Source organism: Asterias amurensis, chromosome 11 (genome assembly GCF_032118995.1).
Source record: "Asterias amurensis chromosome 11, ASM3211899v1".
Lineage (NCBI taxonomy): Eukaryota > Metazoa > Echinodermata > Asteroidea > Forcipulatida > Asteriidae > Asterias > Asterias amurensis.
In genome coordinates this window covers 4,198,028-4,222,803 of record NC_092658.1, presented here as the reverse complement: position 1 = coordinate 4,222,803, position 24,776 = coordinate 4,198,028, and the positions used below count along the sequence as shown (strand labels likewise).

General features: G+C 37.0%; 1 protein-coding gene across 6 annotated transcripts in view; it reads left to right on the top strand.

The window, feature by feature from the left end:
- The window catches only part of LOC139943863 (rab11 family-interacting protein 4B-like), a 63,774-nt gene that overhangs the window by 11,131 nt on the left and 27,867 nt on the right, over positions 1-24,776 (top strand). Inside the window, exons 1-4 of one of the 6 annotated variants that reach the window (XM_071940726.1) lie at positions 7,642-7,733; positions 15,899-16,077; positions 18,115-18,291; positions 23,711-23,791. In XM_071940726.1, the coding sequence (XP_071796827.1) occupies positions 15,947-16,077; positions 18,115-18,291; positions 23,711-23,791 (389 nt within the window). In that variant the 5' untranslated portion in view covers positions 7,642-7,733; positions 15,899-15,946. Of the gene's footprint in view, positions 1-7,641; positions 7,734-10,058; positions 10,501-11,138; positions 11,166-11,292; positions 11,415-15,898; positions 16,078-18,114; positions 18,292-23,710; positions 23,792-24,776 lie in introns of those variants that run through there. The other 5 variants (XM_071940725.1, XM_071940724.1, XM_071940727.1 and 2 more) reach the window with 5 other exon arrangements.

Below are 24,776 nucleotides of genomic sequence, written 5' to 3'. Positions count from 1 at the left end.
AGGAATAACTTTACTTCAGAGGAAGTCATTTCCCACAATGTTTTATACCATCAACAGCTCTCCAATGCTCGTTACCAAGTCAGTTTTTAATATTTGTTTTGAGTAATATTACCAAACATGTACCTTCCCTTTAACGAAAGATATTCTCTCCTTTGAAGCTATGAAAGTCTCTGGTCATGTAGAAGATTGCTTCTGAAAAAAATATTTGACAGAAACTGTGAGGATATAATATTTAGATTCTCTACTTTCTAGAAGACCACACAAACTGCAATTAAAATATAGCATTTTGCCAAGCAATGCAATAATTGGTATCTGTCACTGAAAAATGAAATTTGGATTCCTACATGTTTGTAAAGCCGGTATGTAATATAGCCCACAATGATGTGCGCCAAAAGTTGCTGGTAGCTTTTTGACGACATTGGTGAACATACCTGTAGACTCCGCTGACAGTTAAACTGTGTCACTGTTTTATAATCAATGTAGGCCTACATAAGGTTGTAAAAAAATAAGTGTTAATTTGCATGTAATTGACTGGATATATAGCCATGGTGGAAAACATCCCTTGAATCGTTCTTGATTGAATAGTGACATGTAAGGCCTGTCGTTTTTGGAAAGATATTCAAAGTAATTCTTATTATACAGAAAAAAAACATGGCCATGACATTTTTCACAGGTCACGTTGTACATGTAAGTTGTGTTTATTGGAAATTAGAGAATTGGAATTGAATTAGTTTCTTCGAAGAATTTTTGTGATTTTCTGGGTTGAACAAGGGAAAATTTAGAGCTGGATGTGAACCTGTAATCATCTTAAAAGTGGCAGCAGAGGGAACACCTCAGACAAATAATGAATTACGCAACCTCTTCCAGGCACTGTACAAGTTTGGTAATTACTCAAAATATTTAGCATTTGTAACGAGCAAAGGAGAGCTGTTGGATGTTAGTACATTGTGAGAAACGACTCCCTCTGAAGTAACATAGTTTCAAGCGTGTTTTTTTTTCTTTCATCATTTTCTTGCAACTTTGAAGACCAATTTAGCCCAAATTTTCACATGCTTGTTATTTTATGCGTATGTTGGAATACATCTTGTAATTACCAAAAGTGTCCAGTAAGTGCCTTAAAGATCAGAGTTGAACATTAAATCAATTAATCCATTCCTCTTAGAGATAAAATATCAACACATCTGTTTGGAGTATTGTGTTTCTTATCTAAAGGAATGTTAAAGAATTGGTAAGAATCAAAATCGCGAAGATCACAAATTACAACTTACACGGTCGAATGATGATGATAGTAGAAAACATCAATTCCCTAAAAAAGTTCTGCCTGAAATGCCATATTTGGTGAGAAATAAATAATCTGGAGTTTATTGCTCAGTGAGCGTTTTATTAATTTTTTTGTTTGCATCGATGTCATGCAAAATTGTGTATTTGGTTTTTTCACTATTTTCTCGTGACCCAGATGGTGGAATGATTTCAAACTTCTCCAGGTTGGTCAGTTTATGTATGCGGTGGATTACAGCGTTAACAGCTCAAGCCACTGTTTAGTTACAAAAACCAATTCGGTAATGTTCCTTTAAAAAGTAACTTACTGATTACTATTGGAAATCAACGGTTTCATGTTACTTATTGTGATTTCCAACAAAAATTGCTGGTGGCAAAATATCAGATGTCTAATTGTTATAGCAAATTGAAAAAAAGTGAGATGTATTTGTGTAGCTTGCCAGTTGGCCTGATCTCATAGCTGCTCAAGGCAGACAATTTTGCTAACACTAACTAAGGAAGAAAGTAAACACCTGACTATGATTGACCCAAAGGAAAAAAATACCTCTGTTGCCTCTGTCTCTTCAGTTCAAATACATCATTGAGAGCAGACAACAATAAACAAATACAACTTAAAGGCAAAGTATTGTTCCTAAGTTGTTGTTGTTGTTTTTTTACAGTACGATTGTTTTTTTTTTCCTATTATAAATGTACAAGTAGACAGTGTATACAGTAATTTAACTAATCTGTGAGAATTTCATTTCATAAAGGTGCTTGTGTTTTTGAGATATCACTGAAAATCTGAAAAATCGCAAGAGAAGAATAATCCCTAATTAGAATACACAATCTGAAAAGCGTTACCAACAGTAATGCTCAGAATCAAAAAAGAAATTTGCATAATTTAAAGGCAGTGGACACTATTTGTAATTGTCAAAGACTAGCCTTCACAGTTGGTGTATCTCAACATGCATAGAATAACAAACCTGTGAAAAGTCGCGAGATAATAATGAAAGAAGAAAACACCCTTGTCACGCGAAGTTGTGTACGTTTAGATGGTTGATATCGAGACCTCAAGTTCTAAACCTGAGGTCTCGAAATCAAATTCGTGGAAAATTACTCATTTTTCCAAAACTATGGCACTTCAGAGGGAGCTGTTTCTCACAATGTTTTATACCACCAACCTCTCCCCATTACTTGTCACCAAGAAAGGTTTTGTGCTGATAATTATTTTGAGTAATTACCAAGAGTGTCCACTGCCCAAGGTGCTTGTGTTTTTTGAGATATCACTGAAAATCTGAAAAATCGCAGGAAGAATAATCCCTAATTAGAATTCACAATCTGCAAAGCGTTACCAGCAGTAATGCTCAGAAATCAAAAAAGAAACTTGCACTTTTTACATCTAGATTAATTCAAAGTGAAATGTTTCTCAAAATGTTTGTAAAGGAAAAGCTGTCATGGGCTTCGAACCAAAAGTTTTTATTGCCATTAATTTGTTTCGAGTGATTATCAAACGTCTACCTTCCCTTTAAATACATAAATCATATCTTCCCCCTCAAGTCTTTAAAATCCATCTCGGTCTCATCTTATCCTTCAATCTTGTAGCATCTTAGGGAGCGTATCTTTGACTTGTATAATTACACTGTATCATTAGGAAGTTCTGTCTGCACCTGCTTACCCTAACAGTAATTCAGCGCTACTTCAAGATTTATTACTCACAGTTTTTTTTCATGGGAAGTTAACTGTCAGTCTGGATTGCTGTGTTAAAAAAAAACAATACAGTTCTTTTATGGCACAAATGTCCTAAAAAAAAGACAATGAAACTGTCTATGTTACCGTCTGCAATTATGCGCTGCATGAAAAATTACTGAAAAATTACACAAAGCCTTGCATTGTGTAGATTGTATGTTATGAAAACATCAACAGACAAGGTCGTGGAAACAACATTTTTATCTCCTGCACACGCCCATACACGCAGCTCTGTGATTCAGTCATTGTTGTGGACATTTCTGTACATTTGAGAAAAAATCCTATTCTTCAACACCGTAAATAACACTGTGGACGTGTTTTAAGTTCACGTAGTGTTTAAAGTTCCCACATCATTCATGTGGACCTCTTCTGTTATTAGGTCCACACTTCGTATGAAGGTTAAAACAGTTACACTTGATTTATTGCAATATAATACACACAAAGTTGAAATAATTTTGCTGTTTTTTTTTCTCCAACCAGATAGGTACATTTATTTCCTTTTTTCCAACATAACATGTTTGTTTCACTTAATTGAGGAAGTTGTTTAAAGGTCAAACAACAGAATAATAATCGTTGAAGAGGAGTGAGAAATTTGACTGTTTAAATAAGCTTTCAGAGGAACAAGCACAAAGTCCCGGAGTTAAATAAAAAATGTAAACCATAAACCATTTATACATTATCAACAGCTGCAGTGCTCCCTGACCAATTTAAGTTGTTATGGTCATTAATTTTTGGAGTAATTAGCAAGGTATAAAGGCCGATTTATAGTCGGTCGCGCGATGGTCGCGCGACGGAAATTTTTCGCGCAATCCTAAGACTGAGGCCCAAAAACGTGTCTTTTTATGATCGGGCGTCAAGATTTTTGACGCCCGACCATTGCGCGACCGACTATAACTCGGCCTTACCTCCCTTATAAATTTTTATTTTTATTTTGAATCTTTCAAATGTTTCAGTCCTAAAATAAGACAACAATAAACCTAACCCATGAAAATTTCAGTTCAAAAGTCGCGTTTTTGAGATATCGCCAAGGTTCAATTTTTTTAGGTAATGCCGAGTAATGTCCACGAATGAAGAAGCATAATCCCTAGTAGGAACCCACATAATGTAATCTTGGAAGCGTGACCAGTATGACTTCCCTTATTCAAATGTTGTGAATAATAAAAAGGTGGTTTTTTTTTTGCAGTACATTGAAGTGAAATGTTTCTCAAAATGCATTTTACTATCCAAAGCTGCTATAGTTCTTATCACAAAAGTTTATATTGACTTTCATATTTTCGGAGTCAATACCAAACCGAACATATACAGACCCTTGAAAGATTCTCTGGAAAATGTTCTTAAAAGATGAACAATGGTTTTTATACTACACAATACTGTAGTACCCATAATTTGTATTAGCCATACATGTACACAGTTCTACATGAGATACACAGCTCTCGTTAACTCAAGCACCCTGATATTTTATGATGATGAGGTCTTGTTTTTTTGTAACCATAGCAACTGCGTGTACTTGCTGTACACAACATGACAATGAATAACGATTGCGAGCTTTGCATTATCACAAGGTTAGGAGGCGGGTATTGCAGGAAAGTAGGTCTTGTGATAAAAATGTAGACATCAATATTTTGTAGAGGATTGCGTAGGTAGATACCTTGGTACGCCAAATCTTTACTGCATTACTGAATGTCTTATACATGTAGTTAGTAGTTGGAATATGATGACGGTGTCAGGATTTCATGGAAATGAAGCAATGGCCTTGGTTTATTTTAACAGGAGGAGAAAATTGGCGGAGGGAAGTATTTGGATGTCAGATGTGTAGATGGGTATTGCCATCAAGGCTGCATTTAATTATCGTTAATTCAGAGATGATCGTGTGTACATTCCACCACTTTGGCACTGCTCTATAATTTGCTAATGCTTACATGTGAAATCTACCACAAGGTATTCATTACAGTGATGATTTTTTTTTTTACTTTTAAAGGCAGTGGACACTATTGGTAATTACTCAAAATAATTGTCATCATAAAACTTTACTTGATTACAAGTAATGGGGAGAGGTTGATGGTATAAAACATTGTGAGAAACAGCTCTCTCTGAAGTGACGTAGTTTTCGAGAAAGAAGTTATTTTCCACGAATTTGGTTTCGAGACCTCAAGTTTAGAATTTGAGGTCTCGAAATCAAGCATCAGAAAGCACACAACTTTGTGACACAAGGTTTTGTTTTTTTCTTTCATTATTATCTCGCAAATTCGACGACCAATTGAGCTCAAATTTTCACAGGTTTGTTATTTTATGCATATGTTGAGATACACCAACTGTGAAGACTAGTCTTTGACAATTACCAATAGTGTCCACTGTCTTTAAGGCAGAATTCTGATTTTCTGACTTTTTTTTTGTCAAATTGACTTTTGGTCCTTTCACTTTATTGATAACATCGGCGGGCGAGTCAATTATACCTGTCACAATAAAAGATGGTTACTATGGTCAAATTCCAAAGAGTGATTGTTTTTAATTTCAGAAAAAAATGCTCTTAGTGGCTCAGTGATTGAGATTGTCTGTTTCAGTATACAGACATTAAACAGACATTAAACATGCATGCAATTAATCAGTCTGGCTGTTTCCCCAATGTACTGTAACAATGCATCAACCAATCGTTAGATCTTGAACATTTTATGCTAAAGAAGTTCTATACATCGAATCTAAAATCCCATACAAATTCTGTTGAAGAAAAAAGCAATATTTAAACATGCAATTCAGGCAAGTTTGCAAGCTTCTTTTCTATTATAAAAGGGAACCCCCAGTTTATGTGTGTTCACCTCACGTGACGAACTAATTTTAGAACATTTCATTTTTTTTTCTAGAATCTTATCCATGATACATGTAAAACAATATATTTGCAATGATTGTTAATTTTTGTTGAGAAAATCTACCATGTACCTTTGGTGATTGTTAGGTGTCTGGGACTTTGAGTTGAGGGGATAATTTTTGGGGGATTTTGCTCTGTACTAGGAAAATAAAAGTAGCAATCCTCTTTTATCAGAAAGGTTGCAGCATAGTCTCCCCTTGACAGTGTCGCTGGCCAAACGCTAGTAAGAACATCTGAGGATCGGTCAAAATGAAAAAAGTTCCACTTTTCATTAAAAATAGAGATAGGAGTGAGAAAGCTGACGGACTAGTGTTTTTTGTTTTGTTTTCTTGTAACTCTACAAAGCCCTGGAACCATTTTCAATATTTCAATGTTTTTACTGGGTGCAAGTATAATTGAATTATCCTTTTTGGGATCTAATTGAAATGATTTGAATTGAGTTAATTTTGAATTGAATTGCCTTACTCAAGAAAAGCTAAGGTCTAGCTGGCTAATCAATGAAAAACTTAAAGCCATTGGACACTTTCGGTAAACAGTATTGTCCAAAGGCCCACACTTTGTGTATCACAACTGATATAAAAAATAACAAACCTTTGAAAAGATAGGCTCAATCGGTCATCGGAGTCGGGAGAAAATAACGGGGAAAACCCACCCTTGTTTCCGCATGTTTCACCACGTCATGACATGTGTTTAAAATAAATCCGTAATTCTCGACAACGAGAATTGATATATGTTTTAATGTTTTTTCGAAAAGTAAAGCATTTCATGGAATAATATTTCAAGAGAAGTTTTTCACTATTACCTTCTGTAAATCCTGTAAGTTATTTGTAAATCTGTGAACTTTTTTCTTTTTTTCTGTGCCAAAAGTGTATAATGGCTTTAAGAGCAAACCCTGTAACAGACTTGTTTTTTTTGTGTTTTTTGTTTGTTTCAACCTCATTGTGGTTACGCTTATACAAATACATGAAAAACAGAATGGCCGCTACTTGTTAAAGGCAGTGACACTAATTTATTGATAATCACTCAAAATAATTGTTCGCATAAGAACTTACTTGATATGAGCAATGGAGAGCTATTGTTAGTATATAAAACACTGTGAGAAACGGCTCCCTCTGAAGTAAAGTAGTACTACTGTCTTTAGAAAGAGGCAACTTCTCACTCAGAACAATGAAAAGACTTCAGGAAGCCTTTTATTATGCACCTGAACAGCACACTTTTGTGCTACAAGGATGTTTTTTTTTTTATTCTCTCACAACTTTGATGACCGGGTGGGTCCGAACTTTTACAGATTTGTTATTTTATGCATGCATAATAATTATTTTGGGATACACCAAGTGATAATACTGGTCTTTTACAATTACCAAATGTGTCCAGTGAATTTGTGCAATGTTTTGGGTATGACCTACAATGTCCTCTTGTTTGAGGGACTTAAATCTACAGAAATAAAAACAAATGTTTGACATGGTTTGAGAATGGTCATCCATGCATTTAATACGCAACTTGCATTAATATACATTTGATGTAGGAGAGTGAATCCATATTATTAGAAACCTACATGGAGATTGCTATTGATCTGAAATTATAATTTATTCACGGTTTCTTTTCCTGATTGCACCTGCAAGCCAAAGGTCTGTTGAGATAGTTCAATATGCTTAATCATATGATGCATCGGCACCACACCCAAAATTAATAGCACTTATCATTATCATCAAAGTCTCTGTGAAGTGTCAGGAACTGTAATGCTACTGTTAGCTGTAAACACTGCCCTCTATTGACAGTTATTAGTCAGTATGGTTCTTCATCATGCATGTAGAGTGGTCTTTCTTTACTCAGTGGGATTTGGGGCCTACTAATTGAATGAAAAAAGGTAAGTTTAAATTTCTTAATTAGTACTATTTAAGAATTTTGTTGCAGTAACCTCAAACTAGGAAGGATTTTTTAAATGCACCTTTTGGTGTATGGATGATAATTTGTTTTAAAATGCACTGTACTGTGCGAAATATGGGTATGATGACCTGAAATTGTAATCTATGTGTTTAGGGGGGCGGTTGTCACTCGTTTGTAACGACAAATGCAGCCGGCTTGTAGGGACTCAGCTGTCCTGTGCTGTGTAAGAATGCGATAGCTTTTAACTGATAGCATGAGGGCCTTGTCAAAGATAAACTTGCATTAGTAAACATTCGTGAATAGCGGACATGTCACGTCAGATCATCTGTAAGTATAAGTAGTCCTGGATGCACCTTTTATTATTCGCGGAGTCTGAGAGTGGATTATGTAGTGCTGTGAACAGACGATGGCGAATGTCGGAAGCTTCTAGCGTGTTGTCAATGAACCGTACAGCAAAGCTTCATTTATGATCGACGCAGTTTGCGAACACTGTATTGATTTCCTTTGGAGTGAAGTCTGTGATGTCCAATGTCTTGTTCGACGCTCATGCTTTGAGATTTTCTTGGTCTGATTATTTTGTTCGCTGCATTGCATTTGTTTTCAGGACGGCAGGTGAGATTGAGTACACTGATTTCTTGCAGAAAGTATTTTGTTTGTCTCAAGTGGATTCAAACAATCTCTTAATTTGTTGGTTTTAAAAAGAAACATATAGTCCTTGCTCTATGGTTAAACCGACTGGACACTTTTGGTAATTACTCAAAACAATTGTTAGCATAACAAATTACTTGGTAATGAGCAATGGGGAGCTGTTGATAGTCTAAAACATTGTCAGAAACGGCTCCCTCTGAAGTAACTTGGTTTTTGAGAAAGAGGTAATTTCTCACTAAAAGACTTGAAGCCTATAGCCTTTTATTAGGCATCTGAAAGCACACAAATTTGTGCAACAAGTGTGTTTTCTCTTTCCCTATTTATTCTCTTGCAACTTCCATGACCAAATGAGTGCAAATTAAAGCGCATTTTGCTACATTTTTAAGCAACATATGTTGGGCTACACCAAGTGAGAATTACCAAAGGTGTCCAGTGCCTCTTAAGGGGAATTTTTGAGTAGGGTCAATGTACAGTGTAGGTCTTTGAAAATTGTTTAAAGACACTGGACACTATTTTTTCCCTCACCCTCACTAAATAGCTTGTTTATCGGTTGTTCCTTAAAAAAACATTGTTTGTACTCGGTTTTCATGAATTGTGGAAATAAATATAAGTTTGAATGAATGAATGAATGAATTATACTCAATTAAAATGTAAAGCTTGTTGAACAATTTTTCAATTTTATTTCAGAGTCATCTCTTTTTCATTAGTTATTTCCCCCTTCATGAAAATGGAAGCGCCCTGAATAACTGTTTTAAGCTATTTTTAGTAATTTATCCCATCCCTGATATGAAAATGGAAGTGTCTTGAATAACTTTTCAAATTTTTTAGAATAATAAATTTGTCAGTAGTTGTTTCACCTTTGAGAAAAATGGAAGTGGCCTAAATAACTTTTATTAGGAATAACCTATTTTTACCCAAAGGGGTTGCGGACAAGTTACTCTGGGGCGAGTATATTTATGGCGGGGGAAATTTCCCTCAGATTTCAAAACAAAATTTCCTGAGGGGAAGTGATGACCTAATTGAGAGTTGTTGACGTTTATGATTAATTGGTCTGAGTTTTCTTTGTTGCCGTGTAAACATCCTGCACACACATTTCAGTGGTCACCAATGGCCCATTATTTGTATATTAGCTTAAGTTTCTTGGAGGATTAATTTCACTTGAGTGGGGGGGGGGGGGGTGGGCAGTGTTGATTTGAAATCTTGCAGATGCTGTTAGTTTTAGCATGGAGGAATGGTTTGAGTTAAAATTTTGTGTAGGCTAATTGTTTCTGGTGACATGTTTACTGGAAATGTGGTAGAGACTGTTTCAAAATGTATTCCTTTTTAATTACACATGTAGTTGCAAATACACAAGTCATTTTTAAGTGAGAAGCTTATTGCCTTTTACAAGTCTATTTTTGTAAGCCATTATTATATGCAAATGAGCCATGTCACTGAACAGGTGTGTTCAAATTAGTTGTTTTTGTTGACATGTTTACTAGTCTGGCCATGTCTGGCAGAGACTGTTTCAAAATTGTATTCCCTTTAAATTAGTAACAAAGTAACACAATCCATTTGTTTAAGTGATACGCTAAATACCTTTTACAAGTCTATTTTTTGTAAGCCATTATTTTGATATGCAAATGAGCCATGTCACTGAACAGGTGTGTTCAACTTAGTTGTCCTGCGACCTTGTTTGCTATTGTGAGGGGTGGAGTATTGTGTGTCCAATGATACTTATAAAAAAAAAATTGCCGGTCAAAGGTTGTGTTATTATTAATTCTCACAATGCAATAATACAGGAACTGAGTGGGTGACATTGCAGTCGCAAACCACACATGGAAACCAATACAGGAAACTCATGTAAAATCTGAATGGTTTTTATGTTGATGATTAGATCAGCAAATTCATACATCGTTCACAAGGTTGCCACTTCCTGGATGTGTTGTGTATTAAGTGAGTGTTGGAGGGCATTGAAGGTTGACTTTAATAGTACCTAGTCTTCATGCAGATTGATTGAATCACAAGCTTTAGGCAAAGCCAGTACTTTTACACGTGGCGTCCATTCTTGTTGGGTATCACTGACCACCGAGGATTTAAACGTGAACATGGAAGTTCTGGTGAGTACGCAGATACGTTAATCATGGTAATGGTTTGTTTGGGAATTATTTTAAAGTGAGGGACTCTTTGATAGGATTCTGCACATATAAATTACAATCAAAGCCCTGAAGGGAAATGTCCGCATGGATACAGTTTACATCATAGGGAGCTGTGTTTATTCATGGAGGTAGTTCTACCTCCATGGTTTGTTGAAGTCTATGAGAATTGAACGTTTTCCAATCGACTCTGAAAGTTGATAAGGTAGTTGTCATTATTCATTACATTTTACCCTTTGTCAAAAGTTTTGTTTCTGTTTTTTAAGAGACGCTTCAAAATGAGTATATGGACTCCAATAGATCATCATATAGACATGGTGGATAACTTTCCGTATGGCGCCACCACTTTTTCACTCTTTTTTACAAAAAGGGATATGTCAATCAGGTAAATTAGATACTATATTATTTTATTTCGAATGAAAAAGTGGTGGCGCCATACGGAAACTTTTCCGACATGGTTGTATGTGGTATGTGATGGTATGGGTGCTTTTGCTGGAAAATAAGGAAATCCATGGCTTTTTAGCATGCAGATGATTTGAACAACTAGCTTTAGGCAAAGCCATTACTTTAACACGTGGCTGTACTTGTTAATCATGACCGAGGATTTAAACATGGACATGGAAGTTCTGGTGAGTTAACACACAGACAAAATAATCATGGTAATTGTTTGTGTGAGAATGATAGATGTTAAGATTCTGATCATAAATTACAATTACAATGCTTGGCGTTATATGCTGACTTACGGACATTGCCGAGTATCACGCAGAATAAAAGTCCTGAAGGAAGTGTTACATGGATCTCCATGCATGGATACAGCTCACATCATAGCCATATGGAACTTCTGTGTGTTTGTTGAAGTCTATACATGAACAGTGATTGTTAGTGAATCAATCATTGAAAGTAAACAAGGGAAAATTGTCATTATTCTTTATTTTGTACCCTTTTTGGCAAGGTTGTCAAAAATTTGGGGTTTTTTTTCCTCGTATTGCTGTTGCTGTTTTGTAGCAGTACAATGAATCTATGCTGGGCTTAGATCCTTTGACATGGTTTGTGTGTGAAGGTATGGGTGCATTTGCTGGAAAATAATGACAGTTTTATTATGGCTAAAAATAAATTATCTGGCAATGCTGGTTTTTTGTGATTTTTGTACTGGTCCAAATTAAATGCAGGCACTGAAAAGAAACTGATATTAGTCATTTTTTGTTAGTACGAGTGCAGCGAGTACTTTGTCTATTGTATGATCAAACCTCACACGTATTTATGCATAAATTGTTTGCTTCGTCACAATCAGGAATTTGACTGAAAACAGCATTGTTGATTGAAGTCTTTTTGTGTAATTTTTGTTGGTACTGTACAAATCATGAAGAATGAAAATTTGCCATGCTTGCAAAGATGCTGACAAGAAACTGAGTGATGAGCAACTTTTAATGACCCGAGTGCATGCAGCAAGTGTTTTGTCTGTCGTATGATCAAACCTCGCACCATACATAAACTGTTTGCTTCGTCACTATAAGAAGTTTTACTGCAAACAGTTTGGTGATAGAGATTTTTCGGTGTAATTTTTATACCATACAAGTTATTAATATTAAAAATTTGCCATGATTGCCCTAATTACATGCACCGGCGCTGACAACAAATTATAATCAACTTTCGTTGGCCCAAGTGCAGCGAGTATTTTGTCTGTCGTATGATCAAACCTCGCATGTATTATGCATAAATTGTTTGCGCTGTCGCTAAGGAGTTTGGCTGCAAACATCATGGGAGATTTATTGCATCAAGGACTATGGTAACATATCAAGTGCACGTAACGACTGATTGAGGAGCAGTGAACGCCAGCGTAGTCCCTGTCCTATTGTTACCAACCTGTAAATGATCACGCTGCTGTCTGTGGTCAGGTTCCCTGTACACGCAATGGAAATAACAGTTGGTTTTTGTAATTTTTGATTGAGGGACCAGACCACATTACCTTCCAACCTCAGTTTAATGCCATCTGTTTTTAGTGGGAAATTAAAAGGACTTCACTATGGCCATGGACACTGTTTTATAGACAAGGCTTATGCACCTTTGAAAATTTTGACATGTTTAAAGTTCTCCATGTACTTTACTGGAATGCTTACATTATTCAAGATTTCCACAAGAAACAATCTGTCATCCTATCAATGAAATAAAAAGTCAATTTCCTTTATGTACAGAGAGTACAGTATGTATTGCAATATGAGCTTTATAGGCCGCCATTTTATTTGATGTTAGTTGTCAGATTTTCCTCTTTTTTTTTAATTATAAATTTATACCTTGCATTAGTCAGCTTTCAATAAACATTTATGGATTGAGTGATACATGCAACTACATAACCCATAGAGTGGTTGCGTGGGTTAATTTATAGGAATGGTACAGGTACCATGAAAATGTACACTTAATTCTCTGAGATGAAATACCAGGGTTATTATTTTGTACATAACATATGGAAAGTGTGTACATATGGATGCATGACAGGGGGGTTCACTGGTCAGATGGGAAATTGTATATTTTGCGTCATAAATTCCATATTACAAGAGCTACACAATTACTAGCAGTTATAAGAAGTGCTCCCTTTCTTTGTATTGAAAAATATAAAAAAACGTACAGTACAAGATCTTATGTTTTCCTCCATTGAGCTTTGAACATTTGTGCCTGTTGGAAGTCCAGGCTCCGTTGTTGTTGTTTTTTTTTTCATACAAGTGATGTCACAGGTCACATGGTCTATAATGTCCAATGTATGTAAAGGAAAGTTTAATTTAATTTAAAGGGACACACAGGATGTGGCTTTCTTAATATATATTGATCAAGTCTATAATTGTGTTGGAAATCATTAATCAGTTCCTTTAATTTATTTTAACTTACGATTGGAATTACAGGTATAAATCAGCTGTTTATTCCATAGAGCAGGTTTTTAATGTTGACATTTGACATGTAAATTGGCAGCGATCAGTTTTGTCCAAGTATATTAATGGACTATTTGGTTGGTAGGACACTGCTCGAGAACTGCAAAGGTTGTGGGTTTGAATCCCACCCGAGTATTATGCCTGTGATATTTTGTTCACAGAGCTCAAGAAAAGTACTGAGTATACAGTGAGTGCATGCTTACACACATTGGTGTATAATGGGTGAAACCAAAATTTAAATTCTTTATCCTCGATGCAAATTGATTGAATATATGCGCTTCTGGAATAATAGACAATAGAATGATAACATGTATTGCCACCAGTATCGATATACATGTACTTTTCAGTTCCCTGTGGAGTGTGCACTGTAGGCAACAATTTCCTTTAAATTCACATTTCTATGAAAAAGGAAATCAATTTTCTCTCCACATCAATTCCCTTGATTTGTACTGGGAAGTTACACAACAAGATGGACATGTTTTTTATATCATGGACAAAAGTTCAATACACGTTGCCCTCTCTCAGTCAGATCAGGTTTTGTTTTCCTTCTTCCGTCTGAAATAAAAGTACAGTGGTCCCAAGTGTACTTGTTTGAATTCAAGACTGAACCTGAGAAAGGTTGAGGTAAGAAGTTGAAGGGCACTGCACATGACCTGCTGGGTGCTTCATGGGTAACTCTTTAAAGGCAATGGACACTATTGGTAATCGTCAAAGACTAGCCTTCACAGTTGGTGTATCTCAACATATGCATAAAATAACAAACCTGTGAATATCTTAGCTCAATCGGTCATCGAACTTGCGAGATAATAATGAAAGAAAAAAACACCCTTCTAGCACAAAATTGTGTGCGTTTAGATGGTTGATTTCGAGACCTCAAGTTCTAAACCGGAGGTCTCGAAATCACATTCGTGGAAAATAACTTCTTTCTCGAAAACTATGGCACTTCAGAGGGAGCCGTTTCTCACAATGTTTTATACTATCAACCTCTCCCTATTACTCGTCACTAAGTAAGGTTTTATGCTAATTATTTTGAGTAATTACCAATAGTGTCCACTGCCTTTAACTGACAATATGTAATATCAATTAACTGTTCAAGTCTTGCGCGTATTTGAACATCGAGTACCAAGATGGTCCCTATGGTCTCTAACCATGATAGAAAATAGTGTACATGGTAAACTTGCAGACGTGTAAAACCATGTGTAAATATCTTTTGTTTAAATGTTTGCTCTGAAAAGAGCTGCGACAGATTTCACGAAACACTAGGATTAATCCTATCTCGAGTTAGGACGAGTAACCCGTCCTAACTTAGGATGTGTTCAATGCATCCTACGTCTTCAGGGAATTTAACTCGTTTTAAGTTCTAAGATTATTCCTAAGCTAGGATGAGTTTGGTGAAATCCACGGCTGGTTTCCCAACCATTTTGTGTTTTACAAATACTTTAGTTTGAAATAATTCACAGTCATAAAATTTTACTATATTCTTGGGAAAGTCGAATTAAGCCGAACAAATATGAAAGGAAATCAATTTTACACCGCTCATTGAGAATAAGACTTGACCTTCGTTTCAGGTAACTTGGAAACAATCTTGAAATTTGCCTAACTGAGAATCATGCAGTGGTTGCACACATTCGGGTGTGATTCGCATATCAGGATTCTAGCAAAAAATATTTGTGCCATACATTCTTAGAATGCACGCTAGCGTTAATTTATCTGGCAACAAGTATCCTTGTGCCATGTATTAGCTTTAATTTTGTTGTAAGTTAATTCTAGGATAATGTTTTTATCCTGAAAATTATCGATAGTATAAATTTATAGATTTCTTTAAATTTGTTTGTTCTTTTATTGTATTAGAAAGAAAATTTGATCTCAAAAAAATATGCCTGGTCTTCATTTGGTTTATTTTCTAAATTTTCATACATTCAAGAATTCATTTAAAAGAATTGATTTGAAATAAAAACTAATAATGTGTTCTGAATTTAAGGAAAAGTACTTAGTGAAATTAAACATTCAACCCACAGAATGAATGCTTTACATAATAATTCAGCATTGGGAAAGTAAACAAACAACTAAAATCACCTGACAGTTTTTATTTTACCAGCTCACCGGCAGCTACTTTACCCATTAGTGGATGAGAGTGGGCAGTAACGCTGAACAAACAGGAAAACCTATCTATTAAGACTTGTTTTTCCCCGCTGTTATTCACAACGCTGTCTTGAATAACTGAATGCCCAAATGTATTTTCTTCTCACCACAAATTAAAGTTGCAATACAGCTCTACATTTGTGCACAGGTATTTTGTATCATCAACCGCAGTGTCTGCTACACGCACCACGGGCAAAAATGAAAAGCACTGTGTGATCAAATTTGGCGTTGAACAAGTCCTCTGTAATTTATTAAATTAATAACAATACATGTACTTCGTGTTTCCGTGTGATTTACAGACATCGGAGAGTACGTTCAACGAATATGACGATAGTGCCCTTACGGACATGAGCGAGGATAACACGTCGCCTTTGCTATACGACGGTTACAGTCCCGCCATAGATGGTGACGATACGGATAGTGCTATTGCCGTTCCCTCTGTTAACATGAATGGATATTTCTCTTCGGATGGTTTGAGGTAAGTGCATTGTGATCACTCAGGATTTCTCCTTCGTTTGCTAAATTGCGAGGAATGTTTATGCATTGTTTACTGATGCAACGTCCCTTGATGAGATCTTAATTCTCAATATTAGTGCGATTGTTTTCTTCCTTCTTGCCATGTAATTCACACCTCACAACCGAACAGTCAGAATTTGAATATGTTTCATTCAGTGACATTTAAAAGTGAAAGCGATAAATAAGAAAAAAAGAGTTTGGTTTGATAAGCTGGCCTTGAACTTCCCTCATGAAGGGGCATTTCTGTAGGGGAAATTTGTATTAGAGCCTTGCAGAGGCCATCACAGCAATTGCTGTGGGTGTTGTGTAAGCGGTGCATGCTGTGTGTTATTGGGAGGCCTGTGTATATGTCAAAGACTTGTAGCAAATGAGATTTGTGAGAAAATATAATTATCTGTTGCAAACTGCTTAACCAGCTAAAAGGACTTCTGGTATACATGTCCTTGTAAATCAATGCAAAAAAAAAGCTACTGGCCTGATGTTTCGACCCCAGGCTCTCAAAGGCTAAATGACAACACAACACGCCATTAGAAATAGATTTGTAAAAGTATTAGTGCGGAGTGTTATTAAGCCAGCCTACCACTTCACTGACTGCTACATTTTGGGTCAGCGAGGTAAGCCTGTGATGGTTTAACCGACCAACCATTCGATTGAACATTTACATTTTTATGGTTCTAAATAGTGTTAAAAAAATCACCCAAATGTGCCGCGATACATGTTGAACATGGTGCACATAAGGATAGTTAAAATGTCTGAACAGTGTATGCAGGAAATATTGTAACTCAACTACAGAAAATATGAAACATGTTACTTGTACATTTTTACGTCATTGAAGAAACTATAGGATAATGCGTGATAAAAATCTCAGCATATGGTACCACCATAGTAAAAAACATGATGTAGTCGTTTACACAGAACCCATGGACCACTGAGTGAGTCATGGTTGAACGCTGCACATTTTAATAACGGATTCGAATGCAAAATCCATATTGTGTAACATGTGTCTATATATAGCAAAAATTACCATACAGGTACAATGTAAGTATCATTTAGTTTGTCCAAGAAAAAAATTATACAAAGCCCAAAGCGTGTCGCCATTTTGCCATACATGTTTGTGTGTTTGCACTGCGTAGTACGCTGTATATCCTCTAATGGTACCATAGAGTACTATACAAGAACTAGAGGGCGCACTGGTGATGCTGCTTGCACAAACGCTGTGGAACCGCAGGATGACAAGCGTGCCATTCTATACGTGCGTTGAATATGAAATACACGTTTGAATTTTTTTTAATCGAACCCTCACGCGATGCTGTTTGTTTTAACTTTTAAAATAGCCGCACAAACACACGCTGTGAGTGATTTGTCAACTTAGAAAATGGCCACCTGTGCGCATGCCGGGGCGCGTATATATATATTTATTTTTTTTTATTTATTTATTGATATCCAACAGCGGAAAGCTGCCACTTACAGGAATCGTTAAAATCTATGTAAAAAAAATATAAATTTAAATATGAATAGGCCAGTGCGCCCTCTAGTTCTTATATATAACTCTATGAACGGTACCTGGAATGCAGTCAGGCATGTGCAAATTAAGAGGTAGCCATTTTGCTAGGGTTCCCAGTATGCTGTAATATAGACTTCCCCCATAAAAGGGGCCAGACTACTTCAAGTCAACATGTACGTGTAGGCTCTGTTTGGACATTTGGATTTTGATAAATATTCCAAACGCTCTTCTTAGAATCAAACGAGAAGAGAGAAGACCATGAAGAACTTTCAGAGGTGTGGGAGGAAAACCTCAGAGAATTATTTAAGAGAAAAACCACCCCAGTCAAGACTGAAAACCCAGTCCACATAGTGCCCCTGGTGGGACTCGGAGCAGGGTTCCAGAGCTGGAAGGCGGCCACAGATAATCGCTTCACCAACCTGACCACCCCTAAGTGTTCCTGAATGAAATTTGTCTTCAGATTTTCTTAAGGATTTGTTCTCGCCCCATGCTCAGAGTTCCCAAGCTTGTGGATGACAATGCCACCTCCTCTCTACCCAGCGATGAAGAGCAGAGATTTGAAGACTTTGGTCAGAATCCCACCTGCATCGATTTAGAGGTGCAAGATGTTGCCAGCCTCAGCGATTCGGCTGATACCGTTGAGAGACAAACACCGACGAGCACGCTCAATGGGTAGGTACCTCTAAGGTCGTCTAGTTGTCAAAGGTCATTCAAAGTTCAAATGATGTTGACCCTAACCTTGTTGCATGGTTCATAATATTTTCATTCCTCAATATGTATTTTTGAGTAAAACTACATTCTGATTTTAATGGACATTCAGTGCTGTACTGATTTTTGTCAGCCAGCGTCTCAAAAATCCCCATTTGTATGTTTTTATGAAAATGGTAATCAGCATCATTGTGTAGCTGTCTTGCTTCTTGTTCATTTAAAGCCAGTTGACACTGTTGTTAATTGTCAAAGACCAGTCTTCCCATCTTGCTGTATCTCAATATATGCATGAAATAACAAACCTGTGAAAATTTGAGCTTGATTGGTCGTCGGAGTTGCGAAATAACTATGAAAGAAACAAACACCCTTGTCACACGAAGTTGTGTGCTTTCAGATGCTTGATTTCGGGACCTCAAATTCTAAACTTGAGGTCTCGAAATCAAATTCGTGGAAAACTACTCCACTTCAGAGGGAGTCGTTTCTCACAATGTTTTATACTACCAACCTCTCCCCATTACTCGTTACCAAGTAAGGTTTTATGCTAATAATTATTTTGAGTAATTACCAATAGTGTCCTCTGGCTTTAAATTAATATCACCAAAGTAAGGCAGAGAGTGAAAAACATCTGATGATCGATCATTTATGCAAAAAGTACGAAGGAAATTGGCAGCAAATCTCAAGATCAGCTTCAACAATTTGGAATTGTGAACTGTGTCTGATGTATCATCGAGCAGCTTGGATTTGATTGAATTTGGGTCCAGACACGTTGCCAAATATTGACACTCTTGATGACATTGGGTTTAACACATTATTGCCGTCAGCGCCGACATGAGATCTCAATGAGATGGCCAGAACACATTCAGTTGACTCTGTAACAGTGGTTGCCATTATTGGATTGACTTAAAGGCAGTGGACACTATTGGTGAATGTCAAAGACCAGTCTTCTCACTTGGTGTATCTCAACAAGCATAAAATAACAAACCTGTGAAAATTTGAGCTTGATTGGTCGTCAGAGTTGCAAGGTAACTATGAAAGAAAAGAAAAAACACTTGTCACACAAAGTTGTGTGCTTTCAGATGCTTGATTTCGAGACCTAAAAATTCTAAATTTGAGTTCTCAAAATCAAATTTGTGGAAAAGTACTTCTTCAGTGAAAGCTACGTCACTTCAGAGGGAGCCGCTTCTCACAATGTTTTATGCTATCAACCTCTCCCCATTACTTGTTATCAAGTGAGGTTTTATGCTGATAATTATTTTGAGTAATTACCAATAGTGTCCACTGCCTTTAAGATTGCCGCTCATAACTGTCAACCCAAGCGAACTGAATCTAGCATACACGTATTGGATCAGGTTTAGGGTTTTGCAGGCACAACCGATGCAACCGAGGTACTCTTTTGAAGTTCCTCATTATCAGATTGATGGACATCCTTTGGTAGCTCATCTCTGCAAATCTTAAGATGCCATTTGCTCTCAAACTCTACTTGACTGATGAGAGTAGGAGAGAGGTTGCTGACAACCAAACCCATCTCATTGCTTCATTGGACACAAGTGTCTTGTCACACAAGGCAATTTCTAGAGACAGCCAACTGAAAGTGTCTTACTATTTTACAATCCTAAAGAAACTTAAACATTGTCTCTGCAAACCCTTAATGGGTCCGTTGTCCCCCTTGGTCTCAGAGTGACTCTGGCCTGGCCACTGTTGCCCTGGTTTTCTCTTTCTCGTCTATTTTTAAATTTTCAAATGGAAACGTTGCCCTTTTCAAAAAGAAATTGGCCTTGCCCTAACAAAGATGAAATTCCAGTTCTGCGACCATTGAGAATTTATGGTCAGGTCCAAGATTAGACTCTGAAACATACCTACCCTCACTTGATGTACCCTACAGTTCACTGTAGATGTAAGGTAACTCACCTCTGCAGACCTAGGTTCAAATCCCTCTCAGACTCAATCCGACTACGGAGGATCAAACTCCGGCCTGAGACAATCGGTCCCATACTTTGATGCTGCTTAGTATGAAATTTTGTGATTGAGGCTCAAAGAAGTCTGTGCTCCAGTGGGCGCTGTAAAACGAAAGAATACCGCCTTAAGGTATTGCAATTAAATTAGACTCGGATGTTACCTATCATGCACTCTAAATGTCGCATCAGATCACTGACACGCAAAGTTGCTCAACTCTGTAAACCTGGGTTCTGATCCCTCATGGGTCGTCCTGTCTACCGTCTGCCCTCCCACATTTAATATGATTCTTTAATACGTTTAATTCTCCTCACTTTGTGCGAAGACGTCCCCAGGCTTACAAGTCGAGACAGAGTTTAGGTTCAGTAACCAAGAAAATGTTTTAAAATAAATGAATCAAAGACCGTATAGTCCAGTCCTGGCATTTGAATCCCGTTGAGTATTCCACTTTAGTTGACGACCATTCTTTTTAACAGTGGGCTCAAGTGAGCATGAAATGTCTGTCACACTCCTTACGAAGTACACTAATCCCCCAGCTGTATATTACATTCTAATCACATTCAACGAGTGTGTGGCTGTATCGCCGTTCAACCACGAGGAATTGTCTTTGACTCGGTATGACCTAGAGCCACAGGACTTGATAAAGCGAGACTGGCTTCAAGGCACACTGCGAAGTAATTGCAATTTGGAGAAGTGTGAAGGGTTCTAAACCAAAGTTTCATTCGATTCACTCCAAATGTGTCCAGACTCTTTTTAAATTTTGTTCATGATACTGCATGTAGGCATAGTACATGTAGTGTCCATCATTGAAGCGGTTAAGAAGACGGTGCTAACACACATCTGTGTATGGGTAAAAACTAAAATTAATATTCTTTATCCCCGATGCAAATTTAACATCTCTTATTATCGTTGCGGTACCCGCTGCCAAAGCATAGGATTCGGACTGCCTCTAGCTACCGGCAACCTCGGTAGTCTAGTTGGTAAGACACTGCTCTAGAATTGCAAGGGTCATGGGTTCGAATCCCACCCGAGTAACATGCCTGTGATATTTTTTCACAGGACTTGGAAAAGTACGGAGTATACAGTGCTAACACACATCGGTGTATGGGTAAAAACCAAAATTAATACGGTTAAAAAGAGTTGATTTAACTCTTGCAAGCGTCGGCCGGTCACTAGTGATCGGTTTTAATCCCAGCAGAAAAATAGTTGTTAAACGAAAAATAAAGACTGAACAGCCACACAGTTTTCAGAATGGTGAACAGAACTCTTAAGGGTGCTATTGTGACCTAAAATGTTGTCACCCAATAAATGGTAAAATAGAATTAACTGTTGCAAACAACTTACCTTCCAAATAGTTTCAAACCCTAGCAAATTCTTTCTCGAAAACTAAATGGAGAATGAAAAGGCTCACTATTTTCTATACTGTTGCTGACTAGCAACCCCGAACAAAGATATTGATAAAATAGGGACACCGCCAACATAGGGCTAGATAGCTCAGTTGGTAGAGCGCCGGCACGTTAATCCGGAGGTCGTTGGTTCGAATCCCACTCTAGTCAATTCTTTGTTCAACCCCCCCCCCCCCAAAAACAAAAAAAAAGTTTATATTTGAACACACAACTCAATTTGTGATATAAAAAAAATCCGAGCTCTATCTATCTTAATACTTTTAACTCCTTACATTTATAACGTTCGCATAAAGCTGGTTTCCCTTTGTCATCATCACTTGCTGGCAAGTTTTTAATCCAATTTCCAAACAGTCATCGTCCAAAACATAACTAATATTTACAAGTTGCCTCTGAAGAAGGTCCGGTTTGGATCGAAAGCTAATGTACAATGTATGATTTACAATCCACAGTGTATATAAAATGAGTATGTTTGCCTGAATCTGAAGTGCCTATTTGCCTTAGTAAAAGCAAAACAAGAAAATTGTTTAAAAAGTGAGGAAGATGCACGTACAGATAACATGTAGTACTTGCCTGCAGGGTACAGAAGATGTTTGCGACTGCAGAGGGGAAAAAAAACTCATTTAAAAGCACGTACAGCCAACCGCAATGTTGAATTACATTATAATATTGACTGGATGGGGAATGAAGGTATGAATCATGAACCAGTTGCCCCCTAGAAGATTGAAAAAAGAAAGCTTGTTAGGTCTTCAGAAAGCTGTACGATAGCAATCTTCAAAAAGCAATTTTCTTTGCCATCTGATCATCAAGTTTTCAATCGGAATTCATCACAAGCCAATGTTTGTCAAACTAGCGTGAAATCTCATACTTCTTGTGTTCAGAATCAAAGAAAAGGAACAACCTTAACCAGACACCACTGCTCACTGTTGGGTGTTCGGACCATGTTCAGACTGACAAACTGTTACAGCGTTGGTGTGAGAAGGTCAACCAGAGTTTCCCAGGAGTTTCCCGGGGAATTCCTAGCTCAGGTGTGAATGTATAGTCTTGGTTTCAAGACACTCGCAGCAAAATGGATCAATTCCAATAATGGAGGGCGTCACTATCGTTAGTTTGACTACAACAGATAGTCATCAGCCACGATGAATTTATAAACAAAAAGCGTGCCCTCGATCGAGATGAATTCAAGAACAAAGCTAATCAAGTTTAGGGTATGACTTAGTCTTGGACCAAGACCAGTAATGTATGACACGGGGTTTTTTGTACAATATCGCACGCTTATGTTTTCAGAGCACCCACAACTTCGGAGAGGTGTTTGAATTGTGCTTTACACAGTAAAAGTTGAACACAGTTTTCGTGTCTTTTCCGTTTACCATAATTCAAGTCGAAGTGTTTACTATGTACTCATGTAAGGAAATATGTAGATTTTATACAACTCAAATAATTGTTGATATTAATTATGCTAACTCATTGTCATAACACCTTTTATCGCTGCATTTCAAATATTAACTATAACTGATGTTATTCAAATATTTTAAATGTTTGTTTTACCATTAAATGTTCATGAATCCTTTTGTGTTGTTTGACAGATGACACTTGATGACACCTAATGCATTAATAAATAATTACGGCCAAGGATTTTCTGTTTTCTGCAAAACGCAAATTGTGTGTTCGCAAATCGCCAACTGGTCGCAGACCAGAAACACCCTGTTAGATGTACATGTACAGTGAGTGGTACCACTGGAAATACGTAAACAAAATATGTGTTGTACAAAACCATTTCATCGACTTAAAACCTGTAACCCACCAAAAGGAAAATCATTGGCCGTAATAATTCGCACAAAAATAAACAAACAGTGAATAAATTGACCGCCAAATCACTGTTTCCCACCTTCAACTTGTACTAGATGATTCATTGTATAACAAAATGTGCCACTCCCAGTCCAAACTCCTTCAGTTTCAAGACGACCCCCCACTATTCAGTCAGCCATCCATTTCCTTATTACCTGCTTACTTATTCCTTCCCATAGTTCTCTGCAGCCATTTGATACCCGCTCACGGCAGATCATGATGAAGAGAGACGTTTGGTCTCACATGCGACGAATGAAATGGTACAGACCGAGTAATAACCACCAACCCCCCCCCCCCCCCCACTCACTGCCCTCCCCTTTCCATGTTTTGTAACACTTGTAACTCACTGCATGCTGTGTATCACTGTCATATAACATTATATCTCAAAGGAAAGATGTAGCTTTGATCGCCAACAAAAACACTACTTTCAAATTTGCCTTTCCATACGTACGTCAAATTCATTGATGAAATTGTAAGATACAAAGGGCTTCTGCGCAAAACATCAAGGTATTTGATGATGTTTTTATGATCTGATGATAGCGCCTTGAGGTACTTTTTAGTATGCGCTGTGTTGAAGGGGTAAGAAAGACACCTGGGAATTTCTAATAGGGTCTTAAATTGAACAATGCAAACAATAGACAAATTCATTCCTTCAGAGGCTCTGTTGTTGCAGGGACAATTCAAATTTGAGTTTTTAAATAAATTTCACAAGAGAAACCGTTCAGATTATCGTCCAAAGGAAAAATTTAATTCCAAACAAATTTGGTGATGTTTTTGTTGTTGAATCAAAGCTGTACCTTGTGTTGAATGTCAGAAAGTATGGATTTTTAGTTGAGTCTGTCATGAGACACATCTTCACATTCCGATTTCTATCATCAAACCACTTTGTAACATCAAACCACTTTGTATAACATCTGTCTTCTAAAGTCACTGTCACACAAGAGCCATCTAGCAAGGGTCCCATGCTAAATTTTAGCATGGTTATACCATTTCAACAAAATGTACCTCGTGTAAAAGGACAACAATATATTGTCTGAGGTCTTGTGTAAAATCTTGTAAAACAATTGCTACATTTTACAACCATGCTAGAATTAAGCTAGGGACCACTGTTAAATTGCTGTCGTGTGAACAGCACTTAATTGTTAGTGGTTCTACACACCTTTCATGTGAACTACATGTGACAAGTCACTTTCAGCATGCATCTTAACTTTTTGAGGTGGAGAAAGGTGGTGAGGTTTGAGTGAG